The sequence below is a fragment of the Lissotriton vulgaris genome, chromosome 2_2 (assembly GCF_964263255.1).
Source record: "Lissotriton vulgaris chromosome 2_2, aLisVul1.2, whole genome shotgun sequence".
Lineage (NCBI taxonomy): Eukaryota > Metazoa > Chordata > Amphibia > Caudata > Salamandridae > Lissotriton > Lissotriton vulgaris.
Window position 1 is genome coordinate 214,939,472 of NC_141688.1, and position 20,067 is coordinate 214,959,538.

At 45.1% G+C, this 20,067-nt stretch overlaps 1 protein-coding gene across 2 annotated transcripts in view; it reads right to left on the reverse strand.

The window, feature by feature from the left end:
- CTTN (cortactin) overlaps positions 1-20,067 on the reverse strand; it is a 211,206-nt gene that overhangs the window by 5,047 nt on the left and 186,092 nt on the right. For both annotated transcript variants that reach the window (XM_086959558.1, XM_086959559.1), the window contains 3 exons: positions 9,634-9,720; positions 3,954-4,134; positions 178-249 (listed from right to left, as the gene is read on the reverse strand). In XM_086959558.1, coding sequence (XP_086815684.1) covers positions 178-249; positions 3,954-4,134; positions 9,634-9,720 — 340 coding nt within the window. The remainder of the gene's footprint in view (positions 1-177; positions 250-3,953; positions 4,135-9,633; positions 9,721-20,067) is intronic.

The following is a 20,067-nucleotide window of genomic DNA, read 5'->3' on the forward strand; positions in this document are numbered from 1 at the left end:
AGTAGTAATTTTCAAAAGATTTTAGAGGTTCATAACAAGTACTGCTGAGTTCGCAATGTAAGAAAAGGAAGGGGTGAATTGCTACTACTACTAAACAAGTAAAATATTGGGAAAAGAATTAGAGGTGGGAGCAAAACATCTCTTGAGATAAAATTAAAACTGTATCTATTCGCATACCAGCCTGATAGTCGTACAGCGCTGTCGCAGTTATTCCAAGGTCACTTTCATATTCAGCGTACGTGTTTTCTTCTACAACAGAAATAAAACAAAGTAAAATTATTCACACAAAAAAAAAAAAAACATCTGTCTCCTCCGCCTAGACCAAAGCAATTTTTTTTTCTTTTGAGTTGTTTTTGCATGACCGGAGAGACTTACAAACTATAGATTTGGAACCAGAAATCTTTCTGAACGGATATACAAACAATTTAATTAAAGAAGGAATGTTTTGAATTCCTGAGCAACAAATCCACCAATGCAAAACAAAAACACAGACTCGGTGCATGACTCGTGTGGGATGCATGTAGTACAATTCTCGGCTCCAGGAGGAGGAAGGGTGCTTGTGGAATGGAGCATCTGACTAAAGGCTCATATATAACTATCTCTCAAGTAATCCCAATTTTGCTTCTCAGATGAGAGTCCTTCTACTGAAGCAATTAGCAAATGCTTAAAAAAGCATCTTCGGAGTTCCCATCTGTTCGGTCTACACCAATTATGCCTCGGTGGGGGCCAGTTCCTGAAAGCAGAACAGGTCTGGGGAACCTCACAAATACCTGCTTTCAGGATCCGGCCCCCACCAGTTCTGACCCCCACTTTTGGTGGGAGTATCAGCGGGAAAACCAAGTGAGGAGGAGAGTGTGTGCCCACCTGTACCAACCCCACCCCTTAGCTGGGGGAGGCGTGGTGTAGCAGTACTCTCAGTCCTTGCCACCTTGCAGATGGGGGACCCAGCCTTCCAGAGTGAGGCATATCTGCCCCTTCCCACTGGAGGGTGGCATAATAGTGGGTGTACCCACCCCAAGGAAGGGACCCATTGGTTCCAACCTTTACTTACCTGTAACTGCCCTAAATCTAGTATTTAGGGGCACCCCTGAACCTTGCCTGCTTAGATAAGAAATGACTACGAGAAGAAGAAGGACCAAACAGCTGTGTCGATGCTAAGAAGAGTAGGACACTCACTGACTAGGCCCCCAGCCCTACCGGCCCTTCCCCACCTCGAACCTGCAGAAGCGATACTCAGATTTGCCCTTAAGCCAGCAACCTCAGGAACCCAGAGGACCTGCCCTGACTACCACAGAAAAGCCTTTCACCCACAGACTCCAGTAAAATCTGAAGTCTGCACCACGCTGCACCAGTCGCACACCGCCAGAGTTAGAGTCGCCCAACCCCACAAGGAGTTCTAGCCGGTGATCCTGACCCGAGATCCAGTGATATCTGACCTGCCACAAGTCTACAGCAGATGCCTGCAGCCTCAATCCGGAGGTTCCCCCAACCGGGACCAGGAGCTGGTAAGAAGATCTGACCCTAAAAGACAGCCCTGCACCAGACGCCCCACAGCCCTGGGAGACTCCAGAGTCTCACCCCAGAAAATCAACTCCCACAACAAAGTACTTACCTCTTAACCAAGAACTCTATTTGCTCCCAAAGGATAACATTAGCTGTTTTCTATGAAAAAGTCTCTCAGTGTGGAGTTGGAAAATCTATAAAAACCTATATAACTGTGTACAAATAATACGCATTTACTTAATTGTTTACTGGAAATGTCCCAGTGCAGTATCCAGGTATACTACACTGTGTAAGAAAAGTAATCAGCAAAGTAATTTACATGATCTGCTATTGAAATGTCATTACAAAATAATGTACAATATTTCAAGGTATTGCATTTCCAGTAATTCTACTGTAACCAAATCAGAGTATATATACAACAGCAATTCAAACTATATTGTTACTGCAATGTATAAATCACTTACCTGCGTCAGGCGGGCTTAGTTCTAAGAAATAAATATAACTAAAGAATACCTTTACACAAAGCAAATTGGTCTGAGTTCAGTCTTTGAGTGTGTGACATCATTTGCTGGTTGAGTGTGTACAATAAATGCTTAACGCTACTCTCTGATAAAGCCTTAATGCACGCCCACACAACCACAAATAGAGAGTAAGGTGTAATCTACTTTTACCTCTGCCTACCTTTGGGGTTCCACTGGAATCTGTGCACACAATACCTCATTTTGGTATAGTATATACAGAGCCAGCTTCCTACCTTGGTGGCAGCGGTGGGATCAGCCAATCAGCCTGGACACTACTGTTAGGTCGTTTTCAGGGGGCATTTCTGAGATGCCCTCTGTGTGCATTTTTCATTAAATCTCACACTGGCATCAGTGTGGGTTTAATATGCTGAGAAGTTTGATACCAAACTACAGTTATCAGTAAAGCTATTATGGTACCATGAAGTTCGTAATGACAACTTCCCAGTACCATATACTCTTAATGGCATTACTGCACTTACAAAGTCTAAGAATTGGCTTAGACACTGTAGCCGTTAAGGCTCAGGCACCTGTACCCTCGCCACTGGTATAGTGCACCCAGCTAGAGGGGTAGCTGGTCTATACCAGGCCAGTGGGTTGTAGGCATGGCAACAAGGAAGTGTGTCATGCCGACTTCACTTTGTTTAGCACCAAAACATGCAGCCTGCAAAGGCAGTGTGTGGGTGTAAAGGTACAGGGCCTCGTAGGGTGACACAATGAGTGCTGCAGCCCTTAGAGGCCTTCCCTGGTCACATTGCCCTGGGTACCCGTGGTACCATTAACCAGGGGTTTACCTGTGACCAGCGAGTGCCAATTGGGTTTGGTCTTCAATGCAGTTTTAGGGAAAGAACATAGCTGATTGGCAGGGGCCCATGGCACACCCAGTTAAAGCACAACAGCAAAAAGTTGGGGCAGCCATGCAGAAAGAGAGCACTTTCTCACAGCCCCCACTGGCAAGCTAGCTACATTAGGGGCAGATAGCCTTTCAACAGTGAAAACGAAGTACACTGTATGTCAGTACTAGGGCATGAGAAAATACAACACATGTACTATCTTTCAAATACATTCGATCTTGCCCTTTGAGCCACTTTAGACCTTAGGGGTGACTTAGATGTAGGAAAAGGGAAGGAGAGAGCCTGGTAAATGGGTGCATTTTCCAGGTCAACATGGCAGTTAAAAACTGTGCAGACACTGCAGGGGCAGGTCTGAGATACCTTTGAAAAGTTACTTGTTTGGGGGGCAACCAGTGCCACAGATCCACTACTAGCAGTTGATTTACAGTGCGCTGTACTAGTGACTTAGTAGTAAATCAAACAAGCCACTTATGGAAACACCAATCGATAAACACATTACATGGAGCATATGCCCTTTGCCTTGAATAGCAGTGGTAAAGTGTCCCAAGCCCTAAAACTAAAAAAAACAAGGTCAAAAGCGGGAGGCCAAAAAGCAAAACGTCTGGGGGTGAACTTGCTGAAAAGGCGAAGCCTAACTATTCTGAATAATTGCATAGCTTGATGTGCACCATTTTTCTACGTGGAGCCCTTTGGAAGAGCAAAAAGACATAAAAAGAGTTGGACTGAAATAAGTAAAGTACACAATTTTAAAAGGGTACATTAGTGAAGCTCTTTTGTTTTTTTGTCCTAGAGTAAATGCAACTGAGCATTTCTACATCAAGTGTTGCATCTGTTTCAGCTAATATCTATGCACATTTACCAAAGGCAATTTCAGGTGAGGATTTGTAAATGGTTTGGACTAGATTCACTTGCAGCATAATAATGCTCCCTGCCAACATCTGCAGGCCATATGTATGATAGTAACATCCACAACAATTCGAAATGCAGCATGAAACACTATATAAAAAACATAATAAAAGAAAAAAAATAGATACAAAAAAATTGAAATATATCTTAATAGGATGAGAAGAATACTTACCAATAGGATAACTTTCTCCGCCTTCTGCTGTTTCATAGACCGCCTCAGACCCCTCGGGTTCTCGCTGGCTTATCGCCTCCTGGTAGTCAGATTCCTCTGCTTCATACACTGGCTCTGGTTCCTTAGGTTGGGCTTTACTTGAACTCTTGACACTTGGCTCCGTCTCGTAGGCATATGCATCCTGCAAAAAAGAGGCCAACAAATAACCTGTAAGCTTAATTCAGAATAGTCCATATGAATAGTAGCTTCAGCAGATCTCTTCACAGACCAGGAATGAACAGGCAATGTACAAACTAGTCTCATGACTGATATGCCCATCTTCTTTGATGAGATGCAGGATTCAGCTTTCACCTTCTAATTCTGTGTACTCAACTGAACCCTGAAATCTAAGGGTCAACAGGTAGTGAAAACTTTTTCTGTGGTTTTGTTGCACAACTCCAAATAAAGAATATTATCATGATGCTCATACCCAGTTCTTTTCCACATACAGGAAAAAAAATCTTTTAAGGAGCTCAAGATAACAAATATAGTATTGAGATACAGAGAAAGGGAAACCAGTAGCAAAGAAAATGAGGTAATAAGTGTAAGCCCCATCGGTCACACCACCACAGACTGCATGTTGTAGATTTTGTTCCATTCTAAAATTAAGTAGTCCTCCATCGTGGTGGAACAAACTATAGAAGTCCTTTGTCTTCTTAACTGCAAAATACACTGCACATTTTACTCTTCGAAAGAAAAGTGCAGCTGGCTGAAAATGAATTTTACACTGACGTACGAGTTCCTTAACTTCGGTAACAATGTATCTGGTAGAGACGTTGTCTAGCCGCAGATTCCTTAACTTGGAATATACCCAGGAGTGAGACTGGATCCGGAAATGTATTGCAGCAGCACGACCCGGCCCGGACATCGTCCTCATACGGGACGTCAGCGAAGTCATATATGTCCCTCCCGGCGCTCTGATGTCAGTTTTCTTCGGAGAAACTTTTCTGTGGCACAACACGGAGCCACCAACTAAAAAAAGTATGGGAACAGTGTTGAGGAATGAAATTCCGTGAATAAAGAAGGGGGATGGTGGTAGACACAAACCTAAAGACAGAATAGACATCATCTACACATAAGTGGAGGCTGTGAGAAAGAGCCCCGCAGACCAAGGGGAGGCCCCTTCCAGAGTGCAACAAGGGAAGAACATTACAACAGACAAATAGACTGATACTTCCATGTGGAACTGTGGACAGAGGTAGGAAACAGAACACCACAGACCCTCAAAGTGGATGACCACGTGGAGACCAGGACCCAGAGGCAGTAGAGCAGACTGAAGGAAAGGGAACTGGAGAGGGAAAGTAACCTTCCCGCGAATCAAAGGTATCATATAACAGAAAAGAAGTCCCTCAGCAGAGGTTAACTGTATATGAAAACACCCAGGGGAGTGCAACAACCTGAACCCCCCTGAAGATAAAACCCAATGGCAACTGAAGAGGCCAGTGGAGAACACCACCAGAAAAGGTCCTCGCAGAACGGGGAGGATGGGTGGGTGTTAAGGACTCTACGGCTAGACAACATCTCTACCAGATACATCGTTACCGAAGGTAAGTAACTCTTACATCTGATAGAGACATCTAGCCGCAGATTCCTTAACTTAGAATAGATACCACAGCCATACCCCAAAAAGGAGGCGGGTCTGCGACAGGACAATAAAAAAGCGTCAGGCATGTGATCCGGCAATAGAATGACGGATAAAGGGGAAAAACTGTGGCAGAACAGTCCTACAGCATCCCCAGTAGCTCGAAGAGCAGTAGTCACAGGATAGAAGATATCCAACAAAATGCCAGAATGGCGCCACACCATACCAGCATAGAAATGACAGGTAGAACGGTATGATCCCCAAGGGGGGGGAGAAAGTGGGAAAGAGGTAGAGAGGTAGAGAGGTAGAGAGGTAGAGAGGGAGAGAGGGAGAGAGGGAGAGAGGGAGAGAGGGAGAGAGAGAGAGACAACTCTCCACTAAATGGCGCACGAAAAGTGCATAACCCTAGCTTGTAAAGACCTTGGAGATGCGACTACAGACTAGGTTATAAAAGGAAGCCAAAAGGTGTCGTTAGCAAGAGCCCAAAGGCAAGCCAGAACCTGAACAATGCATTGGAAACAGCCAGCAGGACAAGAAGCGCGCCAAGCGCACACCCAACCCCAAAAAGGATAAAGAGGGGCAATAGTATCAGCCCCCAACCCGCTGAAGCAGGTGGCATATACCGCTGGCAAACAGCAATAGAGACCTTAAAGTGACTTACACAGGAACAGAAGAGCGCCCGACCAGGCAGCATGAAGCCAAAGGGAGCTACAACCACAATATAGACTCACAGACAGTAATCATTGAACACTGCCATCAGAAGAACTGTCCCACAGGCGTCGCTTTCACAAGAGTAGGCAAATCCAAAGGGAGACGTCAAAAACACCAAGTCAACGAATGGTGGAATTAGTCTCAGAATCCAAGACCAACACTCCAAAAGACATGGACAGCGCCGAACACCAAAAAGGGAGCATATGACAAATGGAAAACCACTCCAGGAAGTGGTAGTAAAGAGGAACCTATGGCAACTAGTAACAAAACTAAAAAGGGTCCCCCACACATGGAGATATTTGTCCAAACTTCGTAACCACGACAAGAGATGGCGACGTAGGAAGAGGAAACCAAGGCAACTGGTATGTAGACAAAGTATTTGCCGGACCATACCTAGCAACATAAGGGCAGGTAGGAGCCGATTGCAAAAGTAGATGGCACAAAGGAAAAAACATAGAACACCGTACAATGGACCTTCAATCGGTGCATGGAGTCCACATGATCTCCAGGCCCAGGTGAGATAAGCAAGGCTATATAATAGAGTACAAGTACCCCACATGGAGAAGGTATACCGCAGACGGGGAACACCTCTTAAGGCAATAAGCCAGACCAAAGGAATGCCGCAATGAACCATACCCATGAACAGAGTTCCGGGCTGTAATGACATTACCGAGCTGAGCCACCGGCCGAAAACCACAAGCAGAGGGACACAGCAACCTGTGGTACACGGCCACAGAAGGCCAACAGGCAACTCAAAGCAAAACGCATCCAAGAGATGCTAATAAAAGGGCAAACACCCTTGACCACATAAAGCATACGCAAGGCTTACTGCGTATGTGAAACACAGAGCGCATCTAAAAGCTCACCGCCTATGTTAAACACAGAGCGCATCTGTGTCGACACTGCGTCGAAACGACACATGTCAGCGCCGATTGTGCCTCGTAAGACGCCGACTTGGCAGACTCCGTCGCCGAAACTATGATAAGCTCCCCCTCTGAAGAGGTCGCCAGGGCTAGTGAGGTAATCTTACGGCGCCGCCCCGGCGCTGGCTCCGCCTCATCCAGAGTGGGCTCCGATTCCAGACAAAGGAGCTGAGGAGGCGAGCCGTCCTGGCGACGACCCCAGCTCCGGACAGGCAGCCGCCTGCCCGGAAGGCTTGTGTGCTCAAGTCAGGTCTATGAACACGGGCAACGGCCTGCGGCGCCACTGGGAGTCCCGCAGGGCACCAGGTGGGCCGTGCCCCAACGACCCCAAGTGGAGCGTAGAGGGGGAACCAGCCAGGTCGCGTCCTAACACCACATCTCCAACGTTCCTGGGAGGCAATGGCTCAATTGGCGCCGGGGGCGAACCTGCCGGCGAGTCCGTTGGAGACCCCACAAGAAGCAGAGGTCCCGAAGACGCCCCAGGAATGGGAGAGGACCCAAGGGAGGCCTGCAAAGCCGTAGGATAAGCCTCCATTAGGGCCTGATTCGCCCACACTCCCACAAAGTGTGGAGAGAGGGGGGCGGCCATCGGGAGTTCACATCAGGAAAGTTCGGGGAACCAGAGCCCCTGACAGGGGGGGGGAGGGGGGGGGGCACTTGTCGCTGACCTACCTAGGCTACAAGTGCCTTGAATTACCAAGTGGAGAATGACGGGCCCGGATCCCAGAGGGTGATCGATTGCGGAAATGGACAGTAGAGGGACCTGCAGTAGACGACTAGGCCGGGGGTGAGAAGACTCAGACCGGGACAGCCGTGCCGAAAGAAGCTTTATATGGCGCTCCCGCAGACACTTCGGTTTCAGACGTTGGCAGGTTTCACAGTCCGTGGAGTCATGGTGCTCGCCCAGACACCACAAACAAATAAGATGCTGGTCTGTCGCAGACATTTGCACCAAACAAGAATTACAAGATGAAAAGCCCGAAGGCATTGAACAATGTTACTGATGCAAAGCGTCGAAAAGGGGCCCTGAAAACAAGCCAGAGGAGCTCACCCAGATCCGCGTTGCACGCGGAAAAGGAGACGGACGTCATCGCGCCGGGAGGGTCTTATTTGACCTCGCTGATGTGACGTACGAGGACGACGTCAGGGCGGGGTCGGTACTTGACAGGACTAAAGTTAAGAAAATTGCAGTTCAGTATTAGAACTAGAATATCTTGTGTGGAACTTCAGGTGAGCATGGCCACTTCCATGTTTGTTAGGTAGTACCTCTCAAGCACAGGCGTGCCACTGTTTGAAGCATTGTACGGTACAAATGCACCGGTTATGGTCCCCTTAAATATTCAAGAGGGAAGTAGAAGGGGTTGAAGGATTCAAGAGTGCTTGAGATTTTGATTTGGCAGAGGGTAGAGGAAGAAAAGGCAACTCTATGCAGTTACGATGTGCAATTCTGGTTTGTGTATATGTCAACAACTTTCTATGTGGGTCGAGGGGTCTCTGTGTAAACCAAAATAAAGAGGTGGTCCTTACAGACAGTAAAACATTAAAATCTTGTGGGATTAACAGACCTAATAAAGCAAAATATTCAAAACCATTGTTACATGAAGCAAAGGAAAAATTATTTACATCATTTTTAAAAATGGAGACAGGCAATCCTGGAAACAAATATTTACAAAGCTTTTTACCCAGAGAAAGAAAACCACGATAACAGATGGAACTACAGCAGGGTAATCATGCAAGACTGATCCAACCTTGGAAAAAATGTAGACCTTTTGATACACAAGAAATCACACTCCCTCTTGTTCACCATCAAAAATAACTGAGTGAAAAGGTTCTGCTGGTCGTAGGTAAACTCTGTCTTCTAAAGCGGATCAATTAAGCACCATTATTTTATCCAATGGTGATACTCATTAATGACGTTAGGTTTTTTATGTGGCCAGGCCATTTACTCCATAACCGGGCTGGAAGGTGAGAGAAATCATAGGAAATGGATAAAACTCAAAGGCAAACTAAAAACCCTGCTACATTGGAAATTTAAGAAATTCAACTAATGAATTGAGTACCCGGAAGCATTGGATCAGCAAAGCTTTGGATCGGCTTCATATAAATACCGAGCACTGAGTCGTGAATTGGGCACGACAAGTATAACACTCAAATATTACCAGAGTCTTCAATTAATGTGAATGTATTGTAAAAGCAACAGAGTCCGCTATGCAGTGTGATCAAAGAGTATTGAATAATGGCATTGAATAATGGTAGGCAAATTCAGTGGCAGGAAAATTTAAAGCAAATTACAACCATGCATGGGCTAGCTTTTCTGCGTCAGCTCAACATCTCTTGGCAGGTGGTGCCCTCCGAGCACCATTGTGGTGCTTTCTTAAAACAGCCTTGCCAGAAAAGCTAAATTGCTCTCAATTTAACCACTCACCTCATAAATAGCAGGGCTTGGAGGACCCTTCTCCTTCATGTTTTGAGGCACAGGTGATTGAGGAGGAGTTTCCTTCTTTGCTTTTTCCTTTAAAAGATGGGGAAAACAGGTTTTATCTAAAGATCCTACTGTACTGGGAGCATTCAAGTCACACCATAAGTCTGGTTGTTTACGGAGGTCACACAGAGCTACAAAACAGTCGATCATTGCAAAATCAGCGGGACTACACAGTAAGATAGAACAGTCAATGGGATGAGACAAGATACAACACTATAGCAAGCCTTAAACATATAAAGGTGTTTCACATAAATGTCCAAATTGACATCCTTAGTAACATGGCAATTATCAGGGATTTTAATTGCTGCAGGACAAATATTCAAAGAAATCCACAATATCACTAAGGGCCCAATTAAAAACTAAAAAAGGGACCAGACTGGAGAAAGCAAGCACTTCTGAGCCGCTTTACCACTCCTGCTAAAATCGGGTTCACTTCTGCCCTTACTTACAATTGAGTGCACTTCGCTTTGCTGATGCAAGTTTTATACTCCGAAAGTGGGTCACCTGTTGAACTTACCAAGCAGTACGTAGGACTCGCATTCAGCCATTTTCTGATAATGTAGGAGGAGTTTCTCCAACTTGATTAAAAGGGACCCAATGTAACCAAATCAGACCTAAAAATGCAGATCCCTTCAAATATTGCTAAACGATATAAGGCCATTATCAGGAATCCAATTTTTAACAAGCAAAAATTAACAGGTCTTTTTCTAATGCATACAAACTGTTTTCATGCATATTGGGGTATCCATTTTAAATTGAATTGTTGTGTCTTGTAAAGCGCACTGCTACCCGGAGGCCTCGTAGCGCTATAGACCGCTGGGGAACCCGTCCTGGCTTTCCCTGTGAGATAGTCCCTCCTGGGGGTCTCCAAGGTGAAACCAGGCATCCCCGGCGTTTGTGTGGGACCGTTGTGGAGATGAGGCAAGCTAATGCCCAGAGTTGCCGAGTGTTCTCCCTGGTCGGAGTAGGCACCGATGCGAGAATTATCAGTCCGCTGATCCTGGTCCAAGACCCTGCCACGTCGGGAATCGAACCCTGGTCCCGGGCCGTTCTCTGCACTCGGGTCTGCCGCCTCTAACCAGTGAGCCACACCTCTCCACCCAGTGAGCCACACCTCTCCACGTGTTACCCAATTAAAGATAAATCTGTTTGCTCTGCCAATGCTGGTCTTGTTTTACAGTAGCTGGCCTGTGTGCCCTTACGTGTGAGTCTGTACATGCGTACATGTGCACATGTTTAAACTGACACATGCTAGTGTGCGGCTTGAACAAAAACCTAACTAAAATATTTTGAAAACAGAGGCTGCAGTGAATACAAACACAAGCCTGAGAACTGGCATAGCCAACAGGTATTTGCAAATGCACCCAAACACTAACTTGAAAAAGAAAAGAAAAATCTGTTGCAGAGTAAACCTATAATAAATATAATAAAAAAAGACTTCAAAGTATGTATAATGCAGGTTTAAAATGACAAATCAAATGTTAGAAGACAGATTGTATATTTTCGATGTAAAAGAGTCCCTCATACACATTCCCTGCAATATTGTTTTAATGGAAAGCTGCCAGATACTCCCACTGCTGCTGGAACAAAGCTACAGAGATCTAATGGACAGACGCCCTCAACATCACTCATACCAACCCTGTAACCAACCTGGAGCAGGCAGTCGAGAACTTCTCCACCTGTATCACCAACCTCACTGACAGAGTCGCCCCTATCAAGCCCACCAAGACCAAGAATTCCACTAAACAAGCCAGCTGGTACACACCAGTACTTTGCACCATGAAACAACTCAAAACGCCTGGAAAGACCATGGTACACCGGCAAAGATCCTACAGGCAGTGCTACCTTGAAGTCAGCCCTCGACAAATATCAAAGCCTGAAAGACACGAAATGATACGCCTTGGCGGACCACATCAAAGCCAACTCAAACCACAGCAAGTAGCTTTTCAATGTCGTCAAAAAATTCTCCTGTCAGTTACCAAGAACACGATCTATCCTTCCCAGTAATTCTGAAGGACCCTGGCTGACTACTCTCACAAAAAGATGGCCACCATTTACAGAAACTTCAAACCCCAGACCACCAACTTTGACAGCCTCCTCACGTCAACTGATTCCACCCACGACCATCACCTAACCACATGGCAACAACTCACCAGAGAGCATTACAACCATCATGCACTCCCACCACCTGTCAACCTTCGGAACAAGGAAAGCTGCTGTAGATCACTCCCCTCGTTGATGCATCCATCACCACAGCCACCTTTCCTTACAAATGTAAACTCATTAGTCAGACCCCTTCTTAAGAAACCCTCTGAAGACGCCAGCAAACTCTAGAACTATTGCCCCATCTCTCTGCTCCCTTTCCCCTCCAAAATCCTTGAGAAGTCCTCAACCATCACCTCACCGAAAACCTGGAGAGGCACAAACTGCTCAACACTTCCCAAATCCGCTTCCGCACCAACCACAGCGCAGAGAATGCCCCGATCACTGCACTGACGAGATCAGGACCCTCCTCAACCAGGCAGAAACAGAGGCTCTGATCCTCCTCAACCTCTCAGTAGCATTTGACACTGTATCATACCACACCTCAACAGGAGACTCCATCACATCGGGATACAGAAGATCACATCCATGCTCACCAGGGGATCGCATCCTTCCTCACAGGACTAACCCAGACAATCTGCGTACGACCCTTCACTTTTGGAATTCAAGAGCATCACCTGCGATGTCCCTCAAGTCTCATCCCTCAGTCCCATCCTGTTCAAAACATACACGACGCCCTTGGCCAACATCAGCACCTGTATACTCAACATCAGATTCTACGCAGACACCCTACTTATCCTCTTGCTCTCAGACTCATCCACCTCTAGGACCAACTTACACAACTGCATGATGAGTGATTCAGACTGGATGTAGACCAACTGTCTGAAGCTCAACACAGTGAAGATGGTGGTGCTGATTTTGGAGTACACCACCTCCCCATGGTGGCCCCCCGAACTCAGACTCACTAAAACCACACCTGCAACCTTGGCATCATCTGGGACAGTAAATTTACCATGAAACACCAGATCAACGAGTTTCCTTCATCTGCTGCCACATCCTCCTCATGCTCCAAAAATATTTCCAGATGGCTCCCAGTTAGCATCAGGAAAGCGGGCACGCAAGCCCTGGTCACCAGCTGACTGTACTGAGGCAATGCACTCTATGCAGGACTCACCGCTCAACTCCTAAATTGATTCCAGATGATGGAGAACTCAGCTGCCATGCTCAATCTCGACCTCCCCAAACAAACCCACATCACCCCCTATGTCAGAAACCTACACTACCTCCCTATCCAGAAAAGATGCTAAATCAAGATACTAACACACGCCTACATGGCCCTCTCTGACCAAGGACCAGGAGACATTTACCACTGACTGAACTTCTACCAACCCTCCAGTCTGCTTTACACCTCCCCACTCGAGCGCCCCCTGCAACCACCAAAGCAACAATGGCAGAAGCTACTACTCCTACCTCACAGAAAAGTACTGGAACGACCTTTCCTTGCAACCCCAGCAAGAACACAGCGCCCGGATACCCTCTCCGGTGATTAGTCACGCTCTACAAATCTGACTTGATTGATTCTACTGGAGGCAGAAGTACAGCTCTAGGAAAATACATGAATAAAGCAATACTAAAATACTTCTGCAGATTGATCTAAGATCTGATTCTCAATGTTTCAAGCCAATGGATAGAAGTTCCCAAGTCAAATTAAGTGGCTGAACCAAAGCCCCTTAGTGCATGAACACAATGAATGAATGAATGAGACGGGATTTAATGTGTGATATTTTAGTGTACATGTGTATGTTAAAAATCCAGATGGAGAACCGCATGGGGTCAGATATGCACCTCTGGGAGGAGCAAAAGCCCATTTATTGTATAAATTAAATAACGGTCTCCACCTCTAGGACCAGCAAAAGTCCATTTATTGTGTAGATTAAATAATTGGTTCCACCTCAGGGAGCATTATAAGCCCAATTACTGTATGGATTAGATAATAGGTCAATAGATCCTGCAGAACTATTGCATGCAGACCTATGTTAATAGAATCCAGTATTACAGCAGCATTAGCATTGATATTTAGTCAGACACTGCAGCAAAACACCTGGAGAAGAATGGCCAATTGAAAGTAGTCGGTTTCACTTAAATTCTCCCCTTCCGGCTTGAACACAACCCCGAAACTTCTTTGCTGGATGGTTACACATTTGGAAATCAAATAGGATATTTTCACTAGAGAGTCATTTTTCACACCAGTCTCCTAATTACTGAACTTTTCATACATTTTTAACACGAGGAGCCATTTCTCGTGTTTTGTTCCGGAAAGTAAGCTAGGGAACATACATCTGAAAGTAACTTGAAAGAACTTTCACATAATAAAAATAAGAGCCGGACTAAGATTTCTTTTTTTAATGTTCTTACCAATATAAAATCATTCAATATGAACACCTTGCATCTTTAAAAGGAATGGTCTACTGGGGGCGTGGCCACGATAGAAAGTTTATCCTGGTCTCCCCTCGGGGCTTACGGAATCCACAGCAATCCTGGGACCTATGATGATCAAAAGGCGTCCAGCAAACTCTCCGTGGGGGGCCATAACAGAGGGAAGAATAGCAAGACAAATCCTCGGCAAGAGAAATTGGGCAATATAGTTTTTGTACCCGGGGGAAGGAGAGCCCACAATCTCCAAAGTGGTGCCTCCTTGAACAGGGACTCGCCGTCAAAGGGGAAAACTGGCAAGACAGCGACGTGAGGCTGCGTCACTACTCCGTGATAAGCAGTCGGCTCTTAAGGTACCCTTGACCTGGCAGAGTCGCCTGGGACACAGGTGATTGAAAAAGAAGCAGCACCTGACAGCAGAGCTCCAGGAGGAAGATACTTGAAGGTAAAAATGGTGGCTGGTGAGGCATGGTCTGAAAGGTGTAAATAACAGTGCTCATACACCTCAGGTAGACCATTTGTGTTCTATTTTTTTGTTGTACGTTTTCCCATGTTTTATTTGCTTTATGTATAATTGTATATATAAGAGAATCCTTCCTCCCTGATGGACTTTCCACTTCTCCCGCTTTCCTTTCCCAGTTGGTACTGCCCTTCAACTGGTCTAGAGGCTGCCATAGAATGTTGTATCCGTTATCCTGACCTGCTTGGCGGTAAAGTGGAGACCAAACTAAATGTCTTATCGGGTTTTACCTTCGCCTGAATCTTCATTGCAACACTGGCGATGACTGTTCTGTGTAAGGGAATAGGACGGTCCTCCTTCCCTTCTGGCTACATCCACCACGTCCGTTTCTCCATTCATGTATTCACCTTGTGGCCCACAAAGTTAAGGTACTGCCTTTTGCACTGCTTTCTTTTCCCCCGGGCTAGTTTCTGCCAGTTGGAACGGGTCCAGATCTTTCTTCATCTCTTTTCAGCGTTGGTGGATTTATCTTTGTATTTCGGCCAATTCCACGCTCCTTTCACAGACTGTTCCTGGTCTGTTCTGGGTACCCTCTGTGGGGCTAATATCCTCTGCCCCATTACCTTCCTGCTCCCAGAGTTTCCTCAGTGACTTTCTGCTCCGCTGAGGGTGTTCCCTGTTCTGTCCACCAATTCTAAGCCTCCTGCACCCTTCAGCTGCCACTGCCGTAGCCGCCTTTGCCACAGCCGGTATTTCCTCCTAGTGCTGGTGCGCACTCTCCTTGGCCACTTTCACTTTGCCGGTGACTGCTCCTGCCTCTGCAGGAGAGTCTTTTCTGCAGTCCCAACCACCAAAAGGCATTCCACAAGCCTGCTGTCACGCCTTAGCTTCTTGCCTTGGTGCCCGGCACCTCAGGAGGCGTTTCTGCGGGCAGTCCCCACCTCCTAAGGGGTTCTATTGTAACTTCCCCCATTGGTTCACCCCTCCCATACTCACTCCTCTACCTTCATCTTATTTGGTATACCCCGCACACTCCTGTGAAGGCGGTGATAGAATGTTGACAGCGTACGCTGAGAGCGAGACTTACGACAAGCTGGGGACACCTTTACTTTCTAATACTTCAATAAATACGTTATGAACTATATGGTTTGGATCCCGATTACTACATTTCTTGGCGACGAGGGTGGGATGCTGTGCCAGGGACAGCAAGGCGTTACCCCCCCCTGGAAAATCCTGAGAAGCTTGGTCGGTAAAGAAATTGACTTGAACTTCCCATTTTGTACGGTGAAAGAACGAATCGGCGTGGTTTTCCGCGATGGTGTGTGAAGATTGAAATTGAGCGCCTCATCTCAGCTTGGTGGTGCAAGGAAGCTGCAGTGCCTGGGTTGCGTAACTCACAGCCTAGTAGTGACGTTTGGAGTTCCGACAGCGGGATCAGGCCGTTCAAGTTCCTCACGGCCGGACTTTGCCAGAGTTTTAATCCTGCTCAGGCGATCTCCGAGGGGTGGATGGTGGCAGGTGAGCGGGCTGATTGAAGTGGAGCGGTCCGTGCGGTTACAGTCCAGGCTTTTGCGGCAAACTCCTGCCAACCTTCGCGGCGTGTGGTGGTTCGGAGAGCACAAGATGGGAAGTTGTCGGAGCAGTGGGAGGTACAACAATTCGAGGAAGAACAATGAGGACAATTTTAAAAGAAAAATTAGATTCTCGTGAAGAGACGTGGTTCGAACAACCAGCTGCTGTGACTGAAAACTTTTCCCACAGGAAGTTCCCGCCTACAGGCGCTGGGTGCTTTCTATTGGATGTTTGAAGGAAACGCAATGGAAAATGAAAGCGGACTTATATCCTTTCTGTTCGTGATGGTGTAGAAGAAAATTGGGATTTGTTCAGTGCTGTTTCTGTTAAATATATATATTTTTCTTCCTGCATCAGTAAGGGGATGAGTATTACATTGTCTGGTAATTAAGCCCTCATCCTTCCTCCCTCCTGAAATACTATTAGAGTGTTTTTTTCCCTCTCTAATTATAGCACTGTTTTTTGATAAAGGAGGGTAGAAGTTAGGATTTCCTTAGGGGTACACCATTTCATGGCCATGGCAGGAGCAGGAATGACCCTAAGGTTTCAGGTTTGGTTAATATAGTTATGGAATTTATCCAATATTTACCAAAAAATGATTCTATATATTTATTTCCAAAGGAAAATTTATATGGCTTATTTTGTAACCATTATTTCAAGGCATCAAAACAAACATTTTTACATGCGTGAAATCATAAAGTAATGATGTTAATTTTGCAATCAAATTATTCATCATACAAGTAAATACAATAAACAAAGAACAGCAAAGTCAAAACTTTTCCCAATGCATTTCGGGTCGGATAGACCCTTCTTCAGGGGAATTACATATGTGAAAAACGAGTCTGTATCTTGTGAGTCTGTATCTCGCACCTCAGTCCGATTATGGGCACTGCAAGGTTAATAAAAACAACAACAGCAATTGTATTCCTGTAGAACACAGAATGTACATCATAAAAATAGAATTAACACTCATTCCCACTAAAAGTGGATGATATAAAGGAACGTGCTATTTAAGAGCGTGAGTAACACACCATAGCATGCATCAAAAACCGAGAATAGGAAAGGAAAGATGTCAATGCCCTGTGAGTTCGGTGCACGTTTAGGGAAAATATAGTGTACAGAGAGTAAATAATGGAAAGGAAACTGACAGCACCATGGTAAATAAAGATCTTAAGTGAGAGTGATTCCATGCAAATCGAGATTCGGTATGCAACTGCGGAGAAATGTACCTGTTAGAGACTGCAAAGTCTATGCGCGAATCTGACTTAAACGACTGAAAGTGGGATGAGACCTGTGGGAGTAGTACGAGGTATAGTCAGCATGAAACTAACTGTGCAAGGTCCTGTATTAGTAAAAACGAGACTGTCTTACCAACCTCGGTGGTTTCCCAGGGCTAGATTAGATCAAGTGCTGAAGTCTAAGAGGAACGTCTGCTGCTGTCACTATAACAAAGTAACGCATGCCGTCACTGAAAATGCCGCTCATGTAAACAAGTGATGACTATCAGGATAACCAGTACGTTATCTTACCGCTGTTCAACTGCCGATTACGTTGGACAATTCCTGTCGCGATTCTACATAAACTCGGTTGGTAAGACAGTCTCGTTTTTACTAATACAGGACCTTGCACAGTTAGTTTCATGCTGACTATACCTCGTACTACTCCCACAGGTCTCATCCCACTTTCAGTCGTTTAAGTCAGATTCGCGCATAGACTTTGCAGTCTCTAACAGGTACATTTCTCCGCAGTTGCATACCGAATCTCGATTTGCATGGAATCACTCTCACTTAAGATCTTTATTTACCATGGTGCTGTCAGTTTCCTTTCCATTATTTACTCTCTGTACACTATATTTTCCCTAAACGTGCACCGAACTCACAGGGCATTGACATCTTTCCTTTCCTATTCTCGGTTTTTGATGCATGCTATGGTGTGTTACTCACGCTCTTAAATAGCACGTTCCTTTATATCATCCACTTTTAGTGGGAATGAGTGTTAATTCTATTTTTATGATGTACATTCTGTGTTCTACAGGAATACAATTGCTGTTGTTGTTTTTATTAACCTTGCAGTGCCCATAATCGGACTGAGGTGCGAGATACAGACTCACAAGATACAGACTCGTTTTTCACATATGTAATTCCCCTGAAGAAGGGTCTATCCGACCCGAAATGCATTGGGAAAAGTTTTGACTTTGCTGTTTTTTGTTTATTGTATTTACTTGTATGATGAATAATTTGATTGCAAAATTAACATCATTACTTTATGATTTCACGCATGTAAAAATGTTTGTTTTGATGCCTTGAAATAATGGTTACAAAATAAGCCATATAAATTTTCCTTTGGAAATAAATATATAGAATCATTTTTTGGTAAATATTGGATAAATTCCATTACTATATTAACCAAACCTGAAACCTTAGGGACATTAAGAGTGAGCTCCCAGTTTCCAGACCTAGTTTCTACTAGGTCTCTACATAGCAGTTTATCAACAGTTGTGGGCTCAACTGACCACTGGGCAGCTCCCACTACATACCACTAACCATTTGAAATATCACAATATTTGGTAGCAACAGAGGAGTGCAGGCTAGATTCCTACATAGCAGGAGCAGGAATGAGTCAGCCGCCACCATTTCTAAATGAGCTAGGCGAACCAGACATCCCTTGGAAGAGGTGGGAAGGAATTTTTAAATCCTACCTCATAGCGATAGGGGGTGGGAATTATAACAATGAGAGGAAACAACACATTTTACTGCACAATTTAGGCATTCATGGCAGGAAAGCCTTTGAAGACATAACAGGCAGACTGGTGGATGATGAACAAGAGGAGGTCGAAGGGAATAATGTGTATGAGTATACTCTGAGGAAATTAGAGGAACATTTTAAAGTTAAACTTAATGTTGTATTGGAAAGGCACACATTTTATAAGAGGGTGCAAAAGAAGGATGAGAAGGTCACAAATTATGTTGCAGTCCTGAGGGGTTTATCTGCTACTTGTGATTTTGGGCATTGACGGATTCCATGCTTAGAGATCAAATTGTGAGGTGTACCAATGATCCTAGGATCCAAGAGGAACTGCTCACTAGGATTGCTGATCTAGATGTAGCACTAAGCATAGCAAAGGGGTTGCAGCATACGGCGATGTGAATGAAGGAAATGAAAATTCATGAGGGAGTTAATGGAGAAAAGAGTGAGAGCAAGGTTGCATCTGAGGGGGAGACAGTATGTAAGGTGGGATAAAAAGTGAAGGGAAATCAACGCAGTAATGTAGAAGGTTTATTTTGCTACAAATGTGGTAGCACTAATCACTTGGCGAACAATTGGAAGTGCCCGGCGAGGGATGTTTTTTGTAGGAAAGGCAACAGGAGGGGGCATTTTTCAAAAGTTTGTAAAAATATTAATCAAAAAGTACATGCCATTGAAAATGTTGAGAGAGTAGATGGGGGGTGAGAAAACTTATATTTTTCAAGTTGATGATGACATGGCCAATGATGATAACTATCCTAAGTGTGAGCATCACCCTTGATGGGGAGAAGCTCGAAGTGTACGCCGATTCGTGCTCCCCTTTTACTTTGATTGACAAAAGTATTTTTGATGAAAAATGTGTAAAACACAATGTTGTTCTCGAGGAAGCGGACATAAGTCCAGTGGGGTACTATAGGGAACGTATCCCATTAGAGGGTATGGCTAGGATGAGAATCTCTATTAAGGACAGGCATACTGTAGGAAAAGTTTATGTAACCATGAGGGGTTCTAGCCTTCTGGGGTGGAAACATCAGAAGGAGTTAGGAATTAAGCTAGACCCCAACAACAGAGAGCAGGTGAGTCTAGTGGAACCTTCCAAAATTGCTGAAAACCTAATCTCAGAG